This window comes from Vulpes vulpes, chromosome 1, assembly GCF_048418805.1.
Source record: "Vulpes vulpes isolate BD-2025 chromosome 1, VulVul3, whole genome shotgun sequence".
NCBI lineage: Eukaryota > Metazoa > Chordata > Mammalia > Carnivora > Canidae > Vulpes > Vulpes vulpes.
The window spans coordinates 124,766,710-124,793,727 of NC_132780.1; the positions used below are offsets into that span (position 1 = coordinate 124,766,710).

The 27,018-nt window shown below is 41.6% G+C and overlaps 1 protein-coding gene across 50 annotated transcripts in view; it reads left to right on the forward strand.

The window, feature by feature from the left end:
* Nucleotides 1-27,018, forward strand: part of KALRN (kalirin RhoGEF kinase) — a 656,402-nt gene that overhangs the window by 251,719 nt on the left and 377,665 nt on the right. For all 50 annotated transcript variants that reach the window (XM_072725283.1, XM_072725286.1, XM_072725313.1 and 47 more), the window contains exons 6-7: nt 2,038-2,160; nt 26,066-26,257. In XM_072725283.1, the coding sequence (XP_072581384.1) occupies nt 2,038-2,160; nt 26,066-26,257 (315 nt within the window). The remainder of the gene's footprint in view (nt 1-2,037; nt 2,161-26,065; nt 26,258-27,018) is intronic.

Sequence of the window (27,018 nt, forward strand, 5' to 3'; positions counted from 1 at the left end):
AGGTTCTCCCCCTCCCTTACCAGGATTGCTGTGACCGCCTCCTAACCCTTCTCTCTGTCCTTCTCCCTGTCTCCTGTCCACACTGCGATCAAAGCTCACATCACATTTCAGTGCTTGGTTTAAAACCTTCCACACTGCTCGCTGCCCTCAGAATAGAGTGCGGGTCTCCTAAAGCCTGTCTCCAGGGCTCTCTGTGTTCAGCTGTCCCAGTGCCTGTCCAGCCCCAACTCCTCCTCGTGTCAGATTCCAGAAGCACAGCCAGGATGCTTTCAGACTGCCTCCAAGTTCGCTTCTTTGGGCTCCTCATTTCCTGGAGCTCACGTCCCTCTCACCTGGCTAATTCCTACCTGAGCTGGGCTCAGCTCAGGGGACACCTCCCCCTGGGAAGCCTTGTCCCCACTCCATAAAGAGTGGGTGCTAGCTCGGTAGAACTTACGGGGCTTTATCTTGATAGATTTTCTTTTTCAAGTCATGGTTTTAATCAAGTCCTATGCCAAGTGGCCCTAACGTTTTATCTGAGTCCTTGTCCGCTTGCCACGCTGGTCTTTACACCACTTAAACTCAAGAACCGCATGTTAGTCATTTTTGCTTTTCTGTTGCCTGGGACAGTGCCTGGCACATAGCACGTGTCCTGTTGGTTGACCATAACTGAAAAAGTAAAGTCACTTTGCTGCTCAAAGGGGAATAAGAAGTGAGTCTGGGGTTCTTCCTTCAAGAAAGGCAGCACCATCCATGCCGCTCCTCAGCCTGCACCTGTACTCAGCCTCTCCAGGCTCTGCTCTGCAGCTGAGACCATCCCAACTATGTAGCTTCAGTTCCACTTAGAGGACTCCTCTTTTTCCAAAGGCTTCCCACCTTTTCCTGGCTCTGTCACTTGACTGCACTTGAGTAATAAAAGGATTTCTTGGCTCAGGTACTAGGGAAGTCCAGAGACATGGCTTAGTTCTGGCAAAGCTCAGTCAGGGATCTTGCCTGTTTCCTGCCATTGTTTTGGCTGCACCCTTTCTCTGCTCATGAGCTTCACCCTTAAGCTGCCAACACCCAATGGCTGTAACAATTTGAGGCTCAGGGTCACAATGACAGTATTGGGGGAGAGAAATTATATCTAAAGAACTAGGTTCTGTTTTCCCAGAAGCTTCCAGATAGACATCCCCTCATGTTTTATTGTACTGAATTGGCTAGCATTCCTATTTCTGAGACAACCCCGTTGGCTAGGAAACGTCCTACACTGTTTGGCTTAGATCTGGTATCCTGAGGATGGGTAACTGTTAGAATGACCCCTCCCTTGGAATTGGGATTCTGGTCAGCTCTCCTTAATATGTGTAGGCTCCCTAGTAGAGAGGTGGATGCCTAACCAACCAAATAAATAAAAAAACAGGGTAGAGAGCTAAGGGGTCGGGGGATGACTGTGTCATCCTGTGCCAGCTAGAACTCACCCTACCCTTAAAATCCTCCTCTTGTGGTTCCTGATGGGTTATAGCAGAAACCCTTGGATTGGGAGGCTATGGAGTTACAAGAAAAGGTGGGTTAGTCTAGAGTCGATTCAACGATGTGTGTGGTTGGGCGATGTGATGTGAGACAGGGGATGTCAGGGTGCCCTGTTGCTTCCAACAAGGGTTTCTCTCTTCTTCTAGTGCGATAGGGAACGGATGAAGCCTCCACGTTGTACTCTCAGCACTTGTCCCTAAAGCAAGCATGGGGCTCTTTTGAAGCTTTCTACTTGTTTTTTACAAAGGGAAAGTAGATAGGGATAATAAAAACAGCTACTTTACCCATCTCCCTGATCCTCTTACTCACTTTCTCTTTTTCCCTTAGGCTCTATCAAGTAACACAGAGGCTGATGATGCATCCTTAGCTAAAAGTGAGGGCTTCCCTAGGAAACCAGGCTGTGGGCCACCCCCACACCGAGAACGATGACTGGTTCTCACTGGGCACCAACAGAAGGACTCTCTTTTTTTCCTTCCAGTAGCTCTGAACGTTTTGCATTGCTGGATCCATGACCCTTGTGACTACTCTGTACCTTCTTGTCACCTCTAGATGTTCGACTGGATAAGCCACAACAAGGAGTTATTCCTCCAGAGCCATACGGAGATCGGCGTGAGCTACCAGCATGCCCTAGACCTCCAGACGCAGCACAATCACTTCGCTATGAACTCCATGGTGAGTGGGGGCGCCTGTTCTCAGCACTGCCTCTGGGGGCAGGACAGCAGGGGTTGGGGCCCTGGGGGAGGAGGAGAAGGAGGGAAGGGTAGAGATGGACATGAGACCTGAGTAAGAGGGAGGGGATCTGAACATGCGGACTCTTTAGCACTCCATGGAGATGTGTGCAGGATGTGCGGCCAGTCAGCTGTTCCCATAGCAGATTGTGACCCATTTATGCCTCTGGACTCTGCTCTATTTGGTGAAAGGAAGGTGCTGGGATTGTAGAAGGCATTTGCTCAGTACAGGACTGTAAGGGAAAGTCACTGGTTCCGCTCTGCTGATTTAACCATTTTTTGGTCCCTAGCTTATGTGAATCACCAAGCTGAGGTAAGGGACCTCAGGCTCTTTGGAAATGTTTCATTGGAAATAGTTGAGTGAGTGACGGGCACTGAGGGGGGCACTTGATGAGATGAGCACTGGGTGTTATGCTGTATGTTGGCAAATTGAACACCAATAAAAAATAAATTTATTATTAAAAAAAAAAAAGGAAATAGTTGAGTGACTTGGTGCTGTTTAGACCCGAGAAGGGGAGGCTTAAGGGACACACAGTTGCTACCAGAGAGGAGGCTAGAATTGCTTTGTGTTGGTTTAGGAGGCAGGACCATCCAGGGGAGTGGAGGAGGAGGCAGGACATGAGATGCACGGGGAGTTAGCAAAGTCCCCTGGTCCTACAGTGAATGCTGAATTCACAGGGGGATATTTGCTAGCTGTGCGGCCATAGGGAATTTATTTCCCCGATCTTCTGTTTCTTCACTCATAAAATGGAAGTAACAGCTCTTCTAAATTGCTGTGAAGACCCAATGAGTCAATTGTAAAGCGGTGGGAGTTGTGCCTGGTATATGGTAGGTTCTCAGTTAATTTTGGTATAATAATGATGGTGATGACAGTGATGTAGAGGTCTAGTCCGGGTAAAACCTATGATCCCTTGTAAACCTAACACTTGGGGATACTGTTTTTTCCACGTGATTGTCCCAAAATTTGACTCCAAAATCTTGCCTGCCTTTGAAACCAGTATATTCAAGATGCCTGTAGCCTAATGAGGCCTCGACTTACCTCACTTTGTTCTTCTGCTCGTTTTTCCTACTTGTGCTTCCTACTTGTGTGTCCAAAAGAAAAGCTCCACAATCCCCCATATATCTGAACACCAAAGACACCTTCTTATTTCAGCCAGTGATGCTGAAAGGGGGGCAAGCATTAGGTAAACATAAACACAGAAGATTACAGAAGCCAAAAAGGAAGAGAACTTCATTTTCTACCAGGTTGTTTTAAATATGCTGTGTACTAGACTTCATGTACTGGAGAAGAAACAGTTCTGGCCTTAAGGTGTTCAGTGTCTAGCTGGCGACACAGCCCCATCATGGTGCAGCTTGATGTGTGCAGTAACAGAGATACACTGAGTTAACTGAGAACCCTAATACCTTAGTGGTGTAAAACAGCGGGGATTTATTTCATGGTCCTATCACATGCCCATCACTGGCTGGTAGGAGTTCTGTTCATCACAGGCACTTGGGACTCAGGCTGACAGCAGCCGCTGCCTCAGATGCTGCTGGCTGCACTGCACATATTGGCTCTGAAGCTTCCACCTAGAAGTGACACATGCCACTTTCACTCACACCTCATTAACCAGCATTAGGCATACGACCACATCTGACTTGCTGGGTGTGGAGACAAATGGTCCTATGTGTTGGGGAGGAGAGCTTGGAGTATCTGCAACTAGCCCTGATGACTAGCACGGGGAACTGTAGTAGGGTGGAAGGTAGAGACGATCATCATGAAATGAGCACAGAAAGATAACTGTGGCCACAGAATAGAAGGCTGTGGGACCAGGCAGGGAAAACATCAACACGAATTTTGTTACCCAATTTTGCATACTACAGACTTGTATCTTCATCTGAATGTAAAGACTCATTTCCTTCCAACTAGTCCCCTATAATTATGTCTCATCCCTGGCTTACTTTAGTCACAGAGGAGCAAGGCAATTGATCACAGGTGATTAAGAATGTGAACTCAAATCTAGTCGAGTTTGATTATCTGGGTACCTTGTGGACTTCCCCTGGTGAATCTGACAAATTCTGTGTCAGAATCTTCCTGTCACCCAACTGCCTGGCCGTAGGGCAGACAAACTCATTTTAATAAGAAGCGAAGACAAACATAATTAGGGAGGTAAGTCTGCCACCAAGCCCCTCGAAACAATGAACTACAAAGCTAAATAGAGCTTTTGGCTTTGAATTATCTGCACCGCTGCTCCTCTCTGTTAATACGGATCACCGAGAGTTAACAGCGCAACAAAAATCTTTCTCCTGACAAATTTACTTTTGAAGTCTCCGTTTTCAGGACAAAAACAAGGGAGGAAATTTCCTGAAGGGAAGCATCTTGTGGAGCTGGGAGAGAGAGAGAGAAGAGGAGATTTAATATACAATAGTCAATTAGCATGTTGGGCGCATCTCACCGTCTCCCCGGTTGCCTGGTTGACTGTGAAGGCAGGCTGCACACAGAGGCCTCCTTGGACTGATGAGGCTGGCTCTCCTCTCTGGCTGGAGGGCAAGGCAAGGGAAATCCCAGGGTTGTTTGATCAAATTGCCTGGGCACCAGTGCTTTATAAACATGGCTCTGTGCCTTTGTTAACCGGTGGGTTTACAGGTTTGTTATTAAAAGCAGCTCCCACAAAGAGGGATGTCAGCATCCCAAACAGGTGAGGGGAGGGTATTACAGACTCCTTTTCTCTGGCTTGAGTGATGGATGTTGCTGCCAAGAAACAGATGAATGCAAGCAGCTACTGCTGGAGCCCAGTGACTATAGAATGATCCACTATGCAAGGGAAGTGGGAATGTGGATCGTTCTGTAAATTCACTGGGGCATTTCTGTTTCTGTTCTTGGAAATTATACGCCCACCTCTACACACACCCACAAATCTGTCCATGTAAAGGTACATGTAGCATACTTTGTTTCAGGTTACAGGTAAATTCTTTTGGAATTTATTGCTGAGATAGGCTGGTGACTCCATACTTTTGGGAGAGGTCACAGACCCACTTGAAATATAATGAAGCTTATGGGCCCTCTCCCAAGAGTAATGTATATATGAACACTTCTTAGACAATTTCAGGGATTCAAGAGTATCCTAAAGCCTATCAATCAACCTCCCCATTTTACGATGTTACAAACTTCATGATTTCTTCAGGCATTCATTCCACAAATAATTAAGGATCAGATGTTGTGCTGGATATTGGGCAAATGGTGGTGAACAAAAGAGAGATGGTCTATCCCACAGAGGTCCAGTAGAGGGACAGATGTTTAGTAAATAATCTCATAAATAAATATATAATTACAAACCATTAAGTGTTATGTTGGAAGAGTAATATGCTATGACAGAGTATAATAAAAGGAACTCAATTTAAATGGGGATGTCAGGTACATTTTTTGATTGACAGTCAACCCCAACTTAAAGCTCATTTTTTTTATTGATAGTAAATTGTATGTGAAGTAGCTCTATGGTGGATCAAACAACTTATAATTAAGGAAATCCTAGGTATATTGTTTTATAGATAAAAATAATCAACTTACAATTTATCTGGTTTTTAAATTTTGTTTTCATGTATCTAATTTTATATACTGCTTAAAGACCCAGCTCCATCTGAGGTAACCATTACCAAGAAATAATCGAGTATCATTAAATCATGAAAGAAAAACCAGAAATTTCCTAACTTCTATCAATGAATTGGTACCAATAAAGGCCACCAATTATTAACACATCAAGAGTATGGGAGTAATACCCTACTGAGTAAGGTACATAAGCAACTCTGGGGGGAAAAAAAGGTTAAAATTGGTTGATACTTGCATTTTTGCCATAACATGTTTTTTTTTTATAATTCCCACTGGAATTATAAAGTTTTTTGATCTTCAAAATAACAACAACAGTGATAATATCCTACCTACTAAACCTAAAAGGGAAATATTTGCAGGCTTCTTATAGTGCCTCAGAAAGCCAGGTTTCTTGAGCTCTTTGAGGCCCTCCTCTTGCTTAATTTTGCCTGCTGTTGTAGAATCCTTTCTCACAAATTCTCTTTCCTCTGAGTGTGGCCTTCTCTCATGGGAGTGTAGAATAGATCGAAGTAGGGTTGAACTGTAATATACAATAGAACAATCACATAGCCATCCATGTTCTATTTCTTCATGAAAAAAACACTCACGGGAGTAAATCCAAACATAATGTAGCCTTATTTACTATTTTAATTAGCCAGTTCTTTGGGAAAAAAATAAATTGCTAATGGCTTCTGTCTAGAGTTTTAAAATATGAAATAACGTTCATTTTCTATTATTATGACTGTAAGGATTCACATTAGTGATAACCATGTGCAGCTGGGTGGTAGGAATCCTTTCTGCTATAGCATGTTTGATAGCTGTTTTAATCCTATTAATTTGTTCAGCAGAGGCACATATTGCCATTTGATTGTGTGTGAATCAGACCAAATACAGCAAAGCCTGTGGTGTTCTTTATCTTTGTTTTGAGGAAAATTACAAACGTAGCACCAAGGAAAAGTCAAATCTGATACAAGAGTGATAAAGATTCTGAGGCAGGTCTCCTGACCCCAATTTGAAAAGCCTTGTTCTGGGGTCATCTGTCATCTTTGATGCTTGGCATCCCCAAAGCATGATTCTCCAGCCCCAACTAGGAGGCACTTTTTATAATGAGAGTATTTCTAGATTTCAGTGTAAACACACACACATACACACACTATGTGATGTTTAAATAGTCAGTATTTGATCCTACCATAGCCACAAAGCCCCTTAGTAGATATAGAACCTGTTTAAAGAAGAAGAAGAAGAAGGAGATGAGGAGGAAGAAAAGGAGGAAGAAAAAGAGATCCATCTTACCTGGTGTGCATTAGTCTTTATAGTACAATTTTTTTTCAAAGAATCACATAGTGAAGGGCACCTGGGTGGCTCAGTCAGTTGGGCATCCGACTCTTGATTTTGGCTCAGATCATGATCTCAGGGTCTTGAGATTGAGTTCCATATGGAGCTTTATGCACAGTGGGGAGTCTGCTTGAGGATTCTCTCTCTCCCTCCAGCACTCTCTTGACTCAACACATGTGCATTCTCTCCCACTGTCTCTAAAATAAATCAGTAAATCTTAAAAAAAAAAAAAAAAGAATCCTATAGTGAGCATGCTAAAATGCATATTTCTTTTGGTTCCTACCCTAGTCATAGACAATCATAATCTCTGGTGGATTGGCTCTAGGAACCTGCATTTTTAACAAGTTACCCAAGGTGATTTATATGCATATTAAAGTTAGAAAATAGTGTTTTGTGGAAGCTATAAGTATGAAACAGTTACTACATAAAATAAAGCATCATAAGTTCTGGAAGAGTCCATTTCCAGCATGAGGAGCTCCACAGACCCACTCTCCAGTGAAACTAGTAAAAATCATTTAATTTAATTTATATTTTGGTGAAAAATACTTTAAAACAACCATTTAAAGTCTCTGGAAATGGACCTAAGTGCATTCAGCAAATGAAGAAATGTTTATTCAAGAAAATCTACTAAAACTCAATAATGACATTGAGTCTGTGGTATTTGAACCTAGACCCACTCTCTTCCCTCCCAGTTCTGTAAGATGAAATTGCCCTCCAAACTGGTGCAACCAAGAACACAGGGCCCCAGCTCCCAGTTGAAGAATTGTCATCACAGGACATTTCTTATCCTGTCCCAAAGCTACCTGTGCTAAAGCTAAGTTCTGGATGAGTGTGGCCAAGCAGGGGAAACTCCTTCTTCTGCCTAGCTCCAACTCCTAGAACAGAGGCTCTACCATAGGTGCAACACTGCTGAGAATCCTAGGGCCCCTATCTCCCTTGCCTCAGCTTGTAAGGCAGAGATTCCATGCTGGGAGAGGCAAATTGAGGCATGAGGCTACTCATCTCATTCGTTGACTGTACAGCTGCTAAAGTGGGTGTGATGTATTACTCAGGAAGTACACCATCATCCCTAATCCCAGCTCCAGAGCCATGGCTGAGATTTTGCCTGGGGGTAGAAACAAATTAAAACAGAGAGCTCCAAGTCTTTTCCCAAAGGAGTTAACCTCATTTGCAACAGAGAATGGAGAAGTTTAAACCAACAGCAGTTTCAAACATACTAATAGGGAAATTTCCAAGTGGTCAGAGGAAAGAGAAGATTAAAGAGACCACTGCCAAGACCACTGTCATCCCAGGGTGACTGTGGGAATACCCAAGGCTGTACCACCTGGGGAATAACATCAGAGGTCATCTACTGTGGGACCTGAAGTGGAAATAGTCTTTACTAAAATAGTCCAGCCAGTCACAAAACAAATAAGCAAGCAAATAACAATAACAAGACCTAGAAGTAGGAGATTGGGACCCAAAGTTGCTATAAAATATTATCTAAAATGTCCAGTTTCCAAAAAAATTATAAGACATGCAAAGGAACAGAAAACATATAACCAGGAAAAAAATAAAGAGAAAAAACATTTACTGGAAAGAACAGGCAACAGAAACTGCCCATGAACGTGACCAGATGTCAGATTTAACAAAATTTCAAAATAGCCATTATAAATGTTTTTTTTTTAAATGAAACTAAAGGAAGCAATGATTGAAGAAGTAAAGGAAGGTGATGGTTTGATGATAATATCTCTTTTAACAGAGAATATTAGTAAAGAGATGGAAATGATAAAAATGAACCAAAAGGAAATTCTGAAATAGAAAAATACAATTACTGAAATGAAAAATTCACCTAAAAATCTCAACAGTGATTTGAACAGGCAGGAGAAAGAATTAGCAACCTTGAAAATAGATCAATATGAATTATACAACCTGAAGAATAGAGAGAAAAAGAATGAAAAAAAAAAAAAAACCCAGGACCTCAAAAAAGTATGGTATACCATTTTAAGTACACCAGCATATGCATAATGGGAGTACTAGAAGGAGAGAAGAGGGAGAACAGAATAGAAAAGCATACAAGAATAAATAATGGCTGAAATCTTCCTAAATTCATTGAAAAGAATTATACAGCCAGGAGACTTAGGAAGCTCTAAGTAGGATAGCTGCAAAGAGACCTACAACCAGACACATCATTGTAAACACTGAAAGCAGGGGCACCTGGATGGCTCAGTAGGTTAAGTGTACAAGTCTTAATTTCAGCTCAGGTCATGATATCTCAGGTTCATGATATCAAGCCCAAGGTGGGGCTCTGTACTGGGTGTAGAGCTTGCTTAAGATTCCCTCTCTCTTTCTCCCTCCTTCTCCCTCTGCCCACTCCCAATACTGAAACAAAGACAAAGAGAAAATCTTGAAAGCAGAATGAGAAAAGTGACTTGTCACAAGGGAACCTCAATAAGATTAATAGCTGATTTCTCATCAGAAACAATGGAGGCCAGGAGGAAGTGAGATAATATGTTCAAAGTGCTCAAAGGAAAACACTGTCAACCAAGAATCCTATATTCTGCAAAGCTAGCTTTCATAAATGGAGGTGAAATAAAGATATCCTCAGCTAAACGAATACTGAGAAGGGTTGTTGCCAGCAGAGACACCTTATGAGAAATTATTAAAAAAAGACCCTAAACAGTGGGACACCTGGGTGGCTCAGCAATTGAATGTCTGCCTTTGGCTCAGGGTGTGATCCTGGTCCCAGGATCAAGACCCACATCAGGTTCCCTGCATGGAGCCTGCTTCTCCCTCTTCCTATGTCTCTGCCTCTCTCTGTGTGTCTCTCATGAACAAATAAGTAAATTCTTAAAAAAGAAAAAAGACCCTAACCAGTAATTTGAATCCACACAAAAAGACAAAGAGTATCAGTGAAGGTAACTATGTAACTATAAAAGACAACATAAATGCATATTTCTTCTTTTTCTCTTAACTGTTTTAAAAATTAATTGTATAAAATAATATGTATATAACATGCTATTGCCTATAGCATATAGAAATATATGTGCCAGTGACAGCACAAGTAGGTGAGTGGGAACAAAGCTGTATTGGAGTAAGGAAATTACTTCATATGGTAACTTGAATCTACAAGAGCAAAAGGAAGGATCCAGAAGTGATAAATACAGAGGTTAATATAACAAAAGCTATACATATATACTAATTCTTTTTTCTTATATCTGCTTCTTTAAAAGACATATATAAAAAATCAATAATATAACAATCTAAGTTTGTAGCACTTATAGATGTAGTGTATATAATAATATCACAAAAAGGGAGGAAGGGAATAACAATATAGGAGTATTGTTTTTACCATTGGAATTAAGTATACATCTGAAGCTGATTCTGATAAGGGAAGATGTATATAGTAAGCTCTAAAGCAGTGGCTAAGAAAGTAACTCAGAAAAAATAGTAAAATAATCAGTAAAGATATTAAAATGGTACATTATAAAATATTCACCTAATGCAAAAGAAAGCAGGACAGGAAGAATAAAAGTTTAAAAAATGTGATGTAGATTAAAAGTAAAATGGCAGATATAAATCCAACTATATCAATAATGACATAAAATGTGAAAGGGCTAACACTCTAATCAAAGGTAGAGATAGCCTGAATTAAAGAAAAAAGCAAGATCCAACTATAGATTGTAAAAGGATGTGAAAGTAAAAGTATGGAAAAAGATGTATTATACAAACAGCAACTACAAGAAAGCCAGAGTGGCTACACAAATAACAGACTTTTAAATAGACTTTAAAACAAAAAATCTTACTAGAAATGCAAAGGGACATTTTGTAATGACAAAAGGGTCACTCCATCAGGAAGATATAATAATTATGTAAGCATATATGTACGTAACAACAGAACACCAAAATATATGAAATAAAACTGACAGAAATGAAGGGAGACTACAACCCAACAATCATAGAGACTTCAACACTCTCACTTTTTTTTTCAACACTCTCACTTTTAATAATGGACAGAACAACTAAGCAGAAGATCAGCAAAAAATGGAAAACTTGAAACAAGGAAATAGGGGCTGTAAACAAAATTGACCTAACAAGATATCATGAATACTCCATCCAGCAACAGCAGACCATACATCTTCCCCAGTGTTCATGAAAATTTCCTGGGATAGATCATGTGCTAGATCATAAAACAAACCTCAATAAGTAGGGTAAAAATAATATAATGTTCTCTGACCAAAATGAAACAAAATCAACAACAGAAAGAAATTTGGGAAATTTGCAAATATGTGGAAATTAAATAACACACTCCTAAATATACAATGGGTCAAAGAAGAAATAAAAAAAAGAAATTGGCGGGGCAACTGGGTGGCTCAGCATCCAACTCTTGATTTTAGCACAGGTCATGATCTCTGAGTTGTGAGACTGAGCCCCATGTTGGGCTCTGCCCTGGGGTCTGCACTGGGACTTGCTTGGGATTTTCTTTCTTCCTCTGCCCCTCTTCACTGCTCATGTGTATTTTCTCCCTCTCAAAAATAAAAAGGAAATTGAAAAATACTTTGAGATGAATGAAAATTAGTCACAACATACCAAAACTTATAGGATACAGCTAACACAGTGCTCAGAGAGAAATTTATAGTTGTAAATACCTGTATTTAAAAAATTCTGAAATCAATAACCTAACCTTCCACCTTCAGGCACTGGAAGAGAACAAACTAACCCTAAAGCAAGCAGAAATAAGGAAATAATAAAGATTAGAGTTGAAATTAATGAATTAAGAGAATAGAGAAACAACAGAAAGATCAGTGAAAACAAAAGCTGGTTCTTTGAAAAGATCAAGAAAATTAACAAACCTTTAGCTAGAATGACCAAGAAAACAAATTACTAAAATCTGAAATGAAAAAGGAGACATTACTACCAACCTTACAGAAATCAAAAGGATTATAATGGAATAGTACAAATAATCGTATCCCAATAAATTAGAAACTTCGATGAAATGAGCAAAGATTAAGGCTCAGATGTCTTCAACACTGAATTCTAAGAAACATTTAAAGAAAAATTAATACCAATTTTTCAGAAACTTCCCCCAAAGCAGGAGAGTACCTTTTCCAGCTCATTCTATTAGTCTAATAGTACCCAGATACCAAAATCAGACAAAAACATCACTCAAGAAAAGAAAGGTACAGACCCATAATGTTTATAAGTATGAATGCAAAAATTTCCAATAAATTACCAGGAAACTAAATACAGCAACACATAGAAAGAATTACATACCATGACCAATTGGGAATTATTCCAGGATTTTGAGGTCGGTTTAACATCAGTAGAATAAAAAACAAAAACCACATAATCTCAATAGACTTAGAAAAAAACATTTAACAAAATCCAACACGTTTTCATAATAAAAACATTCAACTAAATAGGAATATTTAGAAGAGAACTTTCTCAACCTATAAAAGGGCATCTATGAAAAACCCACAGCTAATATCATACTTAATGATTAAAGACTAGATTCGTTCCACCTAAGATTGGGAACAAGACAAGGATGTTTGCTCTTGTCACTTTCTATTCAATATTGGAAGTTCTAGCTAGAGCAATTATTCAGGAAAAAGAGAAAGGATCCAAATGATAAAGGCAGAAGTAGAACTATCTCTATTCTCAGATAACATGATCTTGCATATGGGAAATCCTAAGCCGTCCATTAAAAACTATTAGAAGTAGTAAATGAGTTCAACAAGATTGCAAGATGCACAATCAATATTCAAAAATCAATTTTATTTCTACATACTAACAATGAACAATCTGAAAATGAAACTAAGAAAACCATTCTATTAAGAAGAATAAAATATTTGGGGAAGTTTTAATTAAAGAGGTATACTACTTGTACTCTGAAAATTATAAAAACATTATTGAAAGAAATTGAAGAGCTAAATGGAAAAACACCTCATACTTGTGGATTGAAAGACTTTTTATTTGTTAAGATGGCAATCAATCTACAGATTCAGCATATTTCTGTCAGAGTCCCAGCTGGCTTGTAGAAGCTGATTCTAAAATTCACGTGGAATTACATGGCACCCAGAATAGCCAAAACAATCTTGAAAAAGTGGAAGGACTCCTATTTCCTGACTTCGGAACTTTCCATAAAGCAACAGTAATCAAGACAGTGCACTCCCAGCATGGGATAGACATACTGATCAATGGAACAGAATTGAGAGTCTATTAATTAACCCCTTATGTCTATGGTCAGCTGAGTTTTGACAAAGATACTAAGATCATTCAATTTGGAAAGAATAGTCATTTCAACAAACGGTGCTGGGACAACTGGATAGCCCCATGCAAAAGAATGAAGTTGGACCCTTTCCTCACATTAAATTAAAAACAAATAAATTGGACTTCATCAAAATGAAAAAACCTTGTGCTTCGAAAAATATAATCAGGAAAGTGAAAAGATAACCCACAGAATGGAGAAAGTATTTGCAGACCATTTGTCTAATAAGGGACTTGTATACAGAATATATAAGGAATTCTTACAACTCAGTGACAAAAGACAAATAACCTAGTTTAAAAATGAACAAAAGCGAAGCACCTAGCTGGCTCAGTCAATAGAGCATATGCCTCTTGGTCTTGGGGTCATGAGTTCAAGCCTCATGCTGGGCATAGAGCTTACTTCAAAAAATGAACAAAGATCAATATAGACATTTCTTCAAAGAAAATATACAGGTGGTCAATAAGCACATGAAAAGATGTTTGACATTGATAGTCATCAGAGAAATGCAAATCAAAACCACAATGAGATATTTCATACCCATTAGAATGATTATAATCAAAAAGTCAGATTATAACAAACATTGGCAAGGACTTTGAGAAATCCAAACCCTCATACTAGTATGGTGTGGCCACTTTGGAATACAGTCTGGCAGCTCCTCAAACAGTCAAACATAGAGTCACCATATGTCCCAGTGATTCAACTCCTATGTATATACCCAAGAGAAATGAAAACATATGTTCACACAGAATGTCCATACATTGCACACAAGTGCGTATAGGAACATTATTCATAATAACAAAATGGTGGAAATAGCCCAAATTGTCCATCAACTGATGAATGGATAAACAAAATATGGTATATACATACAATGGAATATTATTTACCCATAAAAAAGGAATGAAGTGCTGATACCTGCTGTAACATGGACAAACTTTGAAAACATTTTACTGTGTGAAAGCCAGGTTCCAAAGGCCATATGATTCCATTTGTATGAATAGTCTAGAGTAGGCTAACCTATAGAGAAAGGAAGTATATTAGTTGTTGCTTAAGGTTGGATGGATGGGAGATGGGGAGTCAATAGCTAAAGACCTTCTTTTTGAGAGGATGAAAATATTCTAAAATTGACTATGGTGTTGTGCATATCTGTGTACTAAATACTAATAGGATACTCAAAAACCATTGAATTGCATAGTTTAAGTGGGTGAACTGTATGGTATGTGAATTACATCTCAATAAAACTTTTAAAAAGAAGAAAAAGACACCTGGAGTATGGGTGTTTTGTAAGTGGGTTCCCACTAGATTTAGGATAGAACCTTATTAATGGTTAAAGAGAGTGGCCATGACAGAGCGTAGACACCAACTCCGGTGATGTTACAAGGTGAGGGAGGAAGATAGGCGTGTGCCACTCGGCATTCACTCATTGGTATACTCAGCAAACTTTTGCTAGACCCTGAGAACAGCAGGAGTCACAAGTCACAAAGCGGTCTTCAAGGGAGCTTGCAGTTTAGGCATCTTCACGTTCATGTCCCTAATGCAAAGAGAATTTTGCCCACTAGGATATAAGCTGCGGAGGGTACCTTTGTCTGTTTTATTCACACCTGCATCCCCAGTACCTATGTGTGGCACCTCATAGGTTCCTAATAAATACTTGTTGGATAAATAAGGATATTAAGCATGCCACAGCATCTGCCAACAGCCTGGAACAGAGTTTGGGCAACAGAGATGCAGAACTGGTAAGGTGGGGCCATCACTTCTGCAGGAGGCCTATAGGTCATGGCGCTAGCAGAAGCTGAAAAACCCTTGGAAAGCAGGGGATTGAGAGCGATGGTTTCCATCAGGAATGGGCCTGGGAGCCAGGCTGCTTACAAGGCCCCCAGATGATGCATACTAAATTCCAGGAACTAGGGGACTGGATGATCTCTCATGGTCCACCTTGACCTCGAGCATCTTTGTTTCTGAGGTTCTAATCTTAAAGGTAGAGGTAAAGCAACCAAAATGTGTTCCTCCCTGACAAGAGTGAATGTGATCCTAGGTTTGCTGTCAACACTGGGATTCCTAAGGCGGGCCTTCTGAGGAAACCTATACTTGTAAGATATTGCACATATCACCAGCCAGACCTATTCTTACGAATCAAGCTGAACAGGATGCAGCATTTGTATTTCCACAAACAGCCCTGTGGGTGGAATTTCGCTTTTCTTCCAACCCAGTAGGAGGATTAGATTTTATTTTCTGATCTGCTCGGTATCCATTTATGAATCCTTGCTCTTGGCACCATTGTCAGAATTAAACATGTCCTAAGGAAGGAGGAAGATGCTTTGGAGGGGGCCCGGGGAAACTGGTGCACGTGGCTATGGCAGCAGGCCTCACCCTGCTGCCCACTCTAGTCCCCTGGGGGAAGTTTGAAAAAAAACACCCCATCTGGGCCCCACAGCCCTAGACTCTGCTTTAACTGTGCTGGGGTGGAGCCCAGGAAATAGGTACAAGGTCGAGAACCAGATTGAGAATCATGGGCTCAGGGTGAAGAGAAAAAAGCACCTGACAATGGCCAGGGGTCAAACTCTAAAGCTACCAGATAATGAGCCTGTGGAACTGGAAGTGAGGATTTCCCTTTAAGATCACGAGGCTCCAGAGAGAAGGAGTATCTGTCTTTACTCCCTGCTCCTAGCTCCCCACCCCAACCTTTTTAGGTGCCCCATTTGACTTTGCGCATTGGTCTCTAATCAGCTTTTTTTTTTTTTTTTTTTTTTTTTTTTTTTTTTTTTGAGGGATTGGCTTCAATTCAACAGAAAAACCTTAGGGATGCTCCTTGGCTCCCTGCAGCCAGCCGAGACTTTCTCAGCCTTGTCCTGATGCACGGTGCTGGCTCTTCTCACCAGTCAGCCAATCAGCTGGGTCCCTTCTGAAAACCTGCTCTGAGCTGATCCCCAGGGCCTGGCTGACCACTCAGATTTTACCTTCTCTCTTGTCTGTACACCCCCTCCAGGCCCCAGACTTGCCTCTTCCTCCTCACTCCTAATTCTCTGCCCACAGCCCTAGGACCTCTTTCCTGGCTTCGGTCCACTGATCTCCAAGGCCTTCCATCAGCATGTCCCTTGACCTCAGGTTATTTGCTGGGCCCTCTTGGTGTGCATCCCTTGAACCTCATGGCTCAGTTTACCCACCCACTCTTACATACTCACATGCAGCCAGTGCCTGCTCCCTGACAAGTCTGCAGCTGCCAAGGAGTTAATTTGCCTGAAATTCAGCCAAAGCTGACTCATGCCTCTTCTTTGAGGTCTCCTGGAGCCAAATGAAAAGCATGAAATGGCCTATGAAACCTAGCACGTCAGATGAGATAATGTACACAGAAGGGCTTAAACCATAAAGCTTGACACAAATATAAAATATTGATAAAAATAAGCAGCAGTAATGTTGCATATGCCATTCTGGGGCATGGGTGGTAGCCAGCCAGGAATGCCAGATAAGGGACAGAGAGACTGCTCAAGGACATGTAGGCAAGTTTGAAAACTGAGAGGTCAGGACCAGGTAGGCATAGGGGAAGGGAACATTACAAAAGAAGAGGTCAGAGAGCCTGACATAGCCAGAGGCCCACAAATGAGCAAGAGCTACAGGATCTCCATCAGCAAGTCCTTTTGGCTCCACCCTCAAAACATCTCCAGAATCTACCTTCTTACTTGTCACCACCTCCACAGCCACCACCCTGGCCCAAGCTGCCATCAGCTCCTGCTTGGACTGTTGTAGCTCCTACCTGGTTCCCTTCCAGTCCATTCTCAACACAACTGCCTGAATGTTGCTTCTAAGAGTGAGATACATTATACTGTGTCACTCCTCCACTCAAAGATGCTTTAATGTCTTCCTATCCATCTCAAGATAAAAGCTGAAGTCCCTACCATGGCTTACAAGGCTCTACATGGTCTAGATCTCAGTTACCTCTCAGATTTCAGCCTCTACCACTTACTTATCTGCCCCAGTCACCCTCGGCTTCTTGCTGTTTCTTGAGCCCACCAAGGACATTCTTGCCTTGTGGTCTTTACCCCTGCTGTCCCCTCTACCTGGAGCTTCTTCCTGCCCACAGCCACATATTCACTGTCTCACTTCATTCAGAGATAAGCTCAGCTCTCACCTCTGACTTCAGGGGTCAGCCTGCCCTGACTTCTCTATTTTCAGTAGTATTTCCCAGTCCCATCTCATAGTATACTCTTCTCAGCTGTATTTTATGTAGAACTGAAATATGTATAGTAAATATTTATCAATTTATTATCTGACTTTTCTACTAAAATGTAAGCTCCATGTGCATATAGGGATTTTGTCTTATTCTCTGTTTGCACAGTGTCTTACATTGTTGGATGTATAGTTGAGTAAGACAGCAGATTTAAACTCCAGCAATAAGGCAAGACATCAATTAAAGGAGCAAAGAGTTGCCTTAATCCTGAGCTTTCCAGAGGTTCTGCAGAGTTGGGGATCTGTTCTTCAGGGTGACTGGCCTTAGGTTTTCAGGTAAAGATTATTGCTCCAAGGAGGGAGAGAACAAGAGACTCCTGCCCATTCTAGACTTGGGTTATTATGGGATTTTCAAGGGCAAGTCAAGGGCCCCAGTAGGGAGACTTCAGAGATGTATAAACTTTTTATTAAATTCTCTCCCCAGAAACCCTATTTCTCTGAGATGTGAATGATTGAATCTTTGGGGGGAAATTTCTCTTCATCATCTTCTCTCCCTTTAGGGACATCCTTGGCCAACCCAACTGCTTTCCTCTCTATAGAAAGAGTATGAGCACTAGGTGCTAACTGCCACTCTGTGATTCCTGCCTGGTTGTGTGATCATAGGCAAGTTATTTCAATTTCTCAGAGCCTTACCACTGCGCCTATAAATGGTGGGGATAATGATAGTACTTTGCCAGGGGTGTTGTAAGGATGAGATGTGATCATGCATTTTAAGCACAGCACTTGGCACAGTGTTGTGCTTGGCAAATGTTCAGGTATTATTGTCAGGGTCAGGAGTGCTAGAAGAAACAGTTCTCCTTGTTCTCAGAGTTCCCATCTACAGAGCTTCTCAAACTTTAATGTGCATGCATATTACTTGGGACAATCTTGTTAAAATGCAGATTCTAATCAGAAAGTTGGGAAGGAGCTTGAGATTCTGCATTTCTAACCAGCTCCCAGGCTGTGCCAACGCACAGACCGAGCTCTGAATAGCCAGGCCTACACAAGAAAGGGATTGGGGAGAAAAAACTGATGAATATATTTCCATGAAGTTTTATAGCCTCTGATTTCAATCTTAAAAGGCGGCCTGAAATTACTATATTCTAACCCAGAAGAGCTATATTGTTCCCAGACACTTTCCCCACTGGTTATCCCAGATCTGATTCCAGCCAAATATTAGGGAAGAATGGGTAATTCTTCCCTGATATTGGAATCCTGCAACACTGTCTCCTACAAAGACACTCACCTCTCCAAAGAAGTTTCACTCTGAACTGAGAGAGGAGAGAGAGACCGATTTCTCTTTTACTAAAATCTGTTCCTGGGTTTCCTTGGCCCTTGGACATATGGCCAGGCACTTGTTTTCATGACTGCTTAATGGTTTGTAAAGCAATTGCTGGAGGAAACATTGCTACAGCAAGCCAAGCGAGAGGGACAGAGGGATTCATGGGCCAATGTTATCTTTACTGAGCACCGGGGCTGCTCCAACTTCTTTCCTCTCTCCACCCGACAGTGACAGATGGCTTCCACATGGTTTGACCTACTGTCTGGCCAGACCTGACCAGATAGTCATCAATCAACTGCCCTATTTGGCCCCCTTGAGGGCACCCTGTGGTTTGTGGGAGGCAGAAGTTGGAGATTTCATTTAGAGCTCATCACATCTCATAGCTATTGTAGTAGAGTTTCAAGCATGGACAGTTCTTATTCCAGATGTTACTATCCCAGTGTCCATATGTTTCGAGGTGGGATCAGCAGGTTTACATGGTAATGTTAAACTAATTAATCATAAACTGATGCTGTAACAGCAGCAAGACCCAAAGTCTTGCGTTTGGTACTAGCGAAGATGCAAGCGATACATATGGTACCATTAAGCTGGAGAGAGGAGGTGAGGCTCAGCTTTTTCCATTGCTCTGGCACGATCTATCTTCTTACTGATACTGAACGCTACTCACGGAGCCTCTGAAAGCTGTATGGGAAAATCTCCAAGTATTTTTCCTTATGGCTCCCTCTCAGTGTGACAAAACAAAAACTTAAATTAATATAAGCTGTAGGGCATGAGAAAAAGATAGCTATAAACAGAGGGATCACGCAGACTAGGAATCCCAGCACCTTTGAACCTACCTCCTAAATGATTTAATAAGTTTTTAAACACCTTCTAAGTGGGTGCAAGAGATGTCTAGGTTTTATTGTTTTTTTTTTTTTTTGACTGTAAAATGAGATGGTTACGTGAACTTGGCTTCTAAAAAACTTGAAGTGTGCTTACATTCTTTTCCTTATTAAAGCAGAATTTGCTCCTTAAAACTTATCTATTTCACTGGTAGTAAATTGTGCCTTACTTAAAAAAAAAAATAAAGCTTTATTATAATAAAAAGAGGTGGAGGAGTTTGAGTAATTACAGCTTTCATGGAATGCAACCTGACCAGATTCACTGAAGATGTATTAAAATAATTTGTAAAACTATAAAATATTTAAAATACCAAATCTATTAAAATTAAAAATACTCTACAACCCCTAGCATTATTGGCAGAGGAAGAAAGCCCCAAACTAGAAACAACTTTTGTGTCTCAATAAAAAGAATGAGTTCAAGAAAAGCAAAAGGTTGAATATAAATTCCCCCTTAGTTCCAACACCCATAGATAGTTGATGCTTTGATGTATTAATATCAGTGGTAAGAGGAAGAGCTGGGGATTAGATACTGTATATTTCCTCTGTATAGTTTTAGAACATTTTCCCCCAGTTACTAAAAATATGTATATTCCAAAATTATTTTTTAAACACTTCTCTATACATAAAAGAATCAAGATGACAAAAAGAGCCTAGAGGGAAGATCCTACCACCAGGCATATCTGTGCAAAATAAGCATTCAGTAATAATAACATTTGAGTGTGCTTCCCTGCTACACATAATGTTAGTGATATGTATATTCTCAGCTGAGGCCATATTATTTAAATGTTTTATATTTAGCATTCTGATTTAACATTAGTTTTTGTTTGATCCAAGTGATTTTGCTGAGTATCTTGGCCCTTGGCTAGGTGTTTGCCTGGCTTCCCTCCCTGGACTTTGGATTTGGAGAGTCAAGGTCTCCATGGCTTGTCTGAACTGAGCCCCTTTTAGGAAAGTGGCCCCTACGTGGCAGCTGTGCCTCACCTCCTGTGGTAATCTTAAGAGATCACAGCTTCCGTTTTTCATGATGATAATTTAAAAACTGCAGCCCGTTAATTGGAATAGAATTGAGAGCCAATTCTCAATTGGCAGAGCTCATTCTTCCCAGAGATGAGACAAGTCTTCAGGGCTTCCCCTCTGCCTCTCTAGAGGTGAGCACGAGAAGCCGCCGGATGACAAAGTGAAGGACCCTAGGCCTGGCCTGGGGAAGAGGCTTCTGACTATCAGTGATAAGGCAAAGGGTCTGGCCCCTTGTGTGAGGACAAGACATTCCCACTTCTGGGTACCCTGGATATGCCAAAGTAGTCGAGATGCCCTAAGAAGGCTATCCCAAGAGGCAAAGACCTCTGGTTTTCCAACTGGAGGTATGAAAGGACATTGTGTTGAAAGGGCATGGCTCACAGAGTGAGTCACTTGCTGATTCTGAATTCTCTGATCTCTCCGGGTGACAGAAAGACCTGGGGACAATTCAGGGCCCAGACCCTTGAATCCTAGGAAAAGGGTATGATGTGCAGGGCAGTGTCCTGACAAGCAGCTAGAGCAGCTTTGCCTGCTGTAGGGCTGGGCACATGTGGCAGGTTCCTGTGGAAAGGGACACTCCTCCCTGGAAACAGAAGGGGACATTGTGGAATGTTTTTTGTGAAATACTGTGGGATTTTGGGTTGTAGAAATATTTGCCTTCTGCTGGAATAGTTGATAGATTTTTCTTTTTGTTACGCTTTTTTACTAATACTTTGATGTGATTTGCACTTGATTTGGTGAGTTAACGTCATTCATCGAGTTACCAGTTACATATCAGACAACAGACTAGATACTTTATGTTATCTCACGTAACCCACAGGAGAGAGTTTCTGATTTAGCATGGGGACATATGGCCAAGGTGTAAAATCCCCCCTACTTTTAAGAGTGAAGTGAATGGGGTTCAAATAATACAGTCAGCAAAGATCTGCTCTTACAATCAACCCCTGGCACAGAGCTTAGGGTTACCGAAATGATAGCTTCTATCAAATGATTATTTCTAGAAGAACCAGTATCTCTTTCAGAGTGTGTCTTGCATAAGAACCTTCATTTAGAGAAAAAAATTTAGCTGGGTTTTTTAAACGGAAGGTTATCATTATCTTGTAAGCAACTTTGCCTGTGTTTGTAGCCAGTGAGGGCAGCCAGGAACCAAGTTCAAAGTGAAAACCTTTTGGCAGCTGAAAACTTTCATCAAGGTTCTGCCAAAGAGTTCTTTCAGGAGGGTGACGCTTTCTTCACTGATTTCGCTTCATCACCGCAGAAGACAAAGCCTTGGGAGAAGGGCCATCCATCCTGTGATCCCCAATTAATGACTGCAGGAATGAAACAGGAAAACAGAATTTAGGCAACAAGAGCAGAGGCAGGGTATAAATATAGAGGGCTTTTGAGTTAGCGAGATTTTTGCTGGAATTTAATTATATTCTCCAGTTGTGACCAGAGTGATGGTGGAAGGGAGACACCTTGGTGGGGTGGCAGGTAAGATGAGGTGGCTGATGCCACACACTGTGCTACAGGTGCATTGCATTTGGCAGAACAGATCCGGTTTACATCTTGGACTACATGAGACTGTGAATAATGATAATGTTAATAGCACTGCATTTATATGGGGGATTTGTGACTCCTAAGTTCTTTCTACATTCAATCTGGAAATAACCCTGCTTACTCAAATAAAATGTCTGGAATTATTTAATTCAACACCCTCATTTTAAGGTTAAAGAACCTGAGGCACAGGGGTAAATAAGCATCAGGTTAAAGAACCTGAGGCACAGGGGTAAAATAAGCAAGATATCTTACATGAGTGTTAGAGCTGGACCAGAACTCCTGTCTCCTGTCTCCTGGCCAAGTGACTTTGATGCCCTTGACTGATGGACAGCTCTGCGGAGGGAAGGGCACTTTAGGCCGGCAGGGAAGAATGGCAGGGCCAGATTGGAGGGAGTGGAGGAGGCGCCTGGTAGGGAATGGAAAGGCCATAAAGAATGAAAATATCTATTTCTGTTGGCTACATCCTCAGAACAAACATGACTCCCAAATGCTCCTTAACAGAGGCATAAACAGTGACACAGAAGAACCACAGGGATGGATTGACCAAAGGCCATGACATGTCTTTGTGCATAATGACTAAGCACCCCTATTTATCCATAAGACTCTTAACCCAGCTCTTGCTCTTTTAAGTCATTGGGAGACCTTCTCTACCATTTCCCTCTTTTCATTTGGTTTCTGGCTGTTATTTAGAATCTAGCTGCCCATTTGTCTCAGGTTCTAGGCTGAAGGAAGATGAAGAAGGTGAGGATGACGAACCTGGACCACATGACTTGCCTGCAGTGTTTTGCTATTTTGAAAGGGGGCTGTAGAGAAGAATAATGAGCAAGTTCATGAGTCAACATTATATTTATCCCTCTATTGTGAGGAATACTCCCTCTACTTCTTTTGTGAAGCATAATCATTTGTTAGTTTTAGTAAGACATTTCCCTGCCCACTGATAAGGAAACAAAAAGACATTGACTGCGCTAGTCTCTAGAATGTGAAATGTAAGCTGTGGTCTTTTGTTTGTTTGTTTGTTTTTAGCTTTCATTTATGATCACAGGCTTCAGGGTTGCAGGGGGCCTTGGAGGACCGCCAGTCTCACCACCCCCTTCCGTGCAGGAAGCCCCTTCCCAACATCCCTGCCAGTGGTTCTGATTCCCTTCCTCTGCATCCCCACAGCGAGTTGTCTCCGCCCCTGTAGGAACACTTACTTCATTTTGCTCTAAATTGCAGTTATTTGAGGACTTTTCTTATCTCAGCTGTGAGCCCCCAAGGGCAGGAATTCTGTCTCATGCCTCTTTGATCTCCCACAGCCCCCAACACAAAGCCTGGCCAACTCTCCATAAATATTTGAATGAGTGACAAAGTGTTAACAGCCTCCAGAGGTGGCCACAGTTAGACATCGCTAATAGCTAGAAAGCTCTTCCTAAAAGTGAGCAGAAGTATGCCTCCCTATGTTCTCTGTGGGGAGAGAATGTAAACAGGCAGTGATGACAAGGGGCCAAGTATCCATAAGATGTCCATGAGGGACCCTGGGGACAGGTTAGGGCCCTGCTCTTATTGTGTTGCTTGCTTCCCATCTGGCCAAAGCACGCAAGATCTTTCCTAGGACCCGAAAACCCAATAGCACTAGATAAATCTGGATAAATGTGGTGGCGGGGGTCGGGGGCGGGGGGTTAGTGTCAGGATTTGAATCTAGTTTGGAAGGATAGCTCCATTGGATGCTGTCAATGCTGCACCTGTATCCCCTCAGCAGACCCTGGCGGTTAAAATGCAGGTGGTTTGCATACACACTGGCAGCTTCCTGCATCTCTCTGGCCTGAGAGGTGCGTTTGGCCTGTGCCTGTGTGTAGGTCAGACTGGAAATGCCATGGAGTTATTCCAGGAGGGACCCTCAACCATGAGCAGTTGGATTTGGTGCATAAAGGAACGACCTCTAATTGCTTATAGCACTAACCCATTAATAAACACATCGTTTATTCATTTTCTTTCCTTTTTGCTTTGACTTGCCCACTCCCTCACCTTGCTTTCTGCAGTCTCGTTCAAATAAGTCATCTGACCCAAATTCTTGTCTCAAGTCTGCTTTGGGGGCAACCCAAACCAAGACAGTGACACAAGCAAGAAATTTGGGGGAATCCAAATGTCATTCCCTTACAAGACAGACCTATTAAAATCAGTACATGCCTTTTATCTCTTTTCTTTCAAGTAGGGTTGGTTTTTCTATCAATTCTATAAAATAGAGTTTAATTTTAAATAGAATCTGTGTCCTAACTCAGAAAACAAGGCTGATAATGATTGCCGAATCTTTGAAGGATAGTTATTTCAAATAACAAGATTCTAGCTCTATTAAGGAAATGTACAGCGTTCAGAAAGGTCTTAGGCCAGACTAAAGAAAGAGATTGCACATGGAGGTCATTAGACATCGGGGTGGATTTGTGTTTGAGCACTTCCCTTAACCTTTTAAATTTCCACAGAGGCCTTTTAAATGAAGAGAGACCTTCTCAACCTGGCTTGGGTATGGGACGCAGTGCTTGAGGTCAGGGACAGCTAAGATGAATAGAGACCACGAGGGAAGAGGAGAAGGAAAATTAAAAAAAACCTTCATTTACCCAGTATTAACGAACTACTCCTGAGCTAATAATAGAGCTAGGAGAAAATGCCATTGCTGAAGAATATTTCTTGTCATTTGAGAAGATCTGTAACAAAGAACAAAGGTGCACAAGCAACTTGCTGCCCTAGTCCTTCTTCAGGCAGACATTGTCTGATTCAGAAAAGCTCTCGGTGGATGCCACAATATTACTTGATTGTTTTGACACCTCAGACAATTAATAGGAAGTAGCAGTTAAAAATAATCATGCTCGCTACTGTCTTGTGTTTGTGGGGGTTTTCTTTTGCCTTGTTCCTTCCTGGAGGGTTTTTTTTGTTGCCCTGGTAGGAAACAACCACACATGGTCATGAATGTTTAATTGGTTATCAAAGATGGGAATGACTGTAAACAAAACACAGGATGAGAGAAATCAGCAGGGCCAGGAGAGCCCTACACATGCTTTTTGGGCATACCCCACAGATGCCTTTTTGGGGTTAGGTAGGGAAATATGTCTAAGTCTAGTAGAGCTAAGAAAGGGTCCCACAGATCTTTTTTTCTAATTCGTTTAGCCAATATACAGTACATCATTAGTTTCAGATGTATATTATTAGCATAGAAGACCTGTTGCTTCAAATGCTCTCTTTATTTGAATCTTGACTGATGGCTAGTGTCCCAGCTCTTCTGGTAGGGAGAGGGGTGGGGCTTCAGCAAATTCTCTTGGTGATAGGAAGATGCATAATTATCATGTGAGACGTGTCCTTTGCTCTTTTTGATGGACACCACTACCCTGTTGTAGGAGGCAATAATGACCTGGGTCTAACTCTCTCCTGAGCAAGAGAGGTGCCTTTTGCCCTAGTTTGAGGCTCTGTTTCCAGAGTGATTCTTGGAAGCATCATGTTTCCAAAGTGTGGGGAGTGCTGAGGGCATCCATGTAAAGTGACCACATTCCTGTGCATTAATAGTTGACACAAAAATTATATTGGTGCCCCAGGATGAAAGATCTCAGTTATTGTACCTCCTTTCAGCTGAAATTTTATGTTGCAGACAGACTTCGCTTGGGCCCTAAATGGATACACTAGTGTGGCCTATACTAGCCTCTTTCAGACTTTTGTTTTGACTAGTCTCCTTCTCCAAATACGCACCCACCCCAAAGGTGCTCAATGGATGCTGTTCCAGCTTGCCCCAATAAGTGCTCCCTCTCTTCTGCTTCCCAGAATGCCTATGTCAACATCAACCGCATCATGTCTGTGGCTTCTCGCCTCTCTGAGGCCGGTCATTATGCCTCGCAGCAAATCAAGCAGATCTCCACACAGCTGGACCAAGAGTGGAAGAGCTTCGCAGCTGCTCTGGATGAACGCAGCACCATCCTTGCCATGTCTGCGGTGTTCCACCAGAAGGCCGAGCAGGTGAGGCCAAGGGAGCGGCTGTGGTTGCTGTTGGTTGGAAGGGTGAGAGTACATACTCGGTCTGTGTAGAGAGCCCCTCCTCTCTTCTTGAAACACTCAAGAGCCTGCTGAGTAGTTACAGCGGTAACCCCTGTTCTGCTGCTTTCCTGGCTCCTCTGTATACAAGGAAACTTTGGCCACTCTGGGTGGCTTTGTTTAACATCCACACAAGAAGCAACCTAGAGCTGTTTACATTCTGTTTGGTAGTTTATTGTTGGGGGAGTGTGCCTGTGTGTGTGTTGACCACATTTCCAGAGCATAGACAAAAGGGGTGAAACTAAATACTGATCATTGAGTGCTGAGAGCAGGGGGAAATTACTCCTACATGAAGCATTTGCTATGGGCAATAGTAATGTAATAATTACCCAATGGATGGAAATATAATTGTTTGTTGCTATTTACTTACTGGTATTGGTCAGTGACATCACTAACCCGTTTTACAGAGAGGAGCACTGCAGCTCAGAGAGATTAAGTGACTTACGCAAGAACTAGTGGTGTGTTGGGGCTGGCTCTAACCAGCCTATGGAGAGCCAAATGTCAGATTTTCAGGGAATTTGTGAGCGGGCTATTAAACATAGCCATTACTTAAAACAAAATTGTATTGATTTAAAGTAAATATATTAAACACAAAGGCAGTAGATACTCAAAACTCATCACTCCTGGTTATTTTACTACATTTTACTATTACTTATGTTCTCGAAATTATATCTATTTGATTCTGC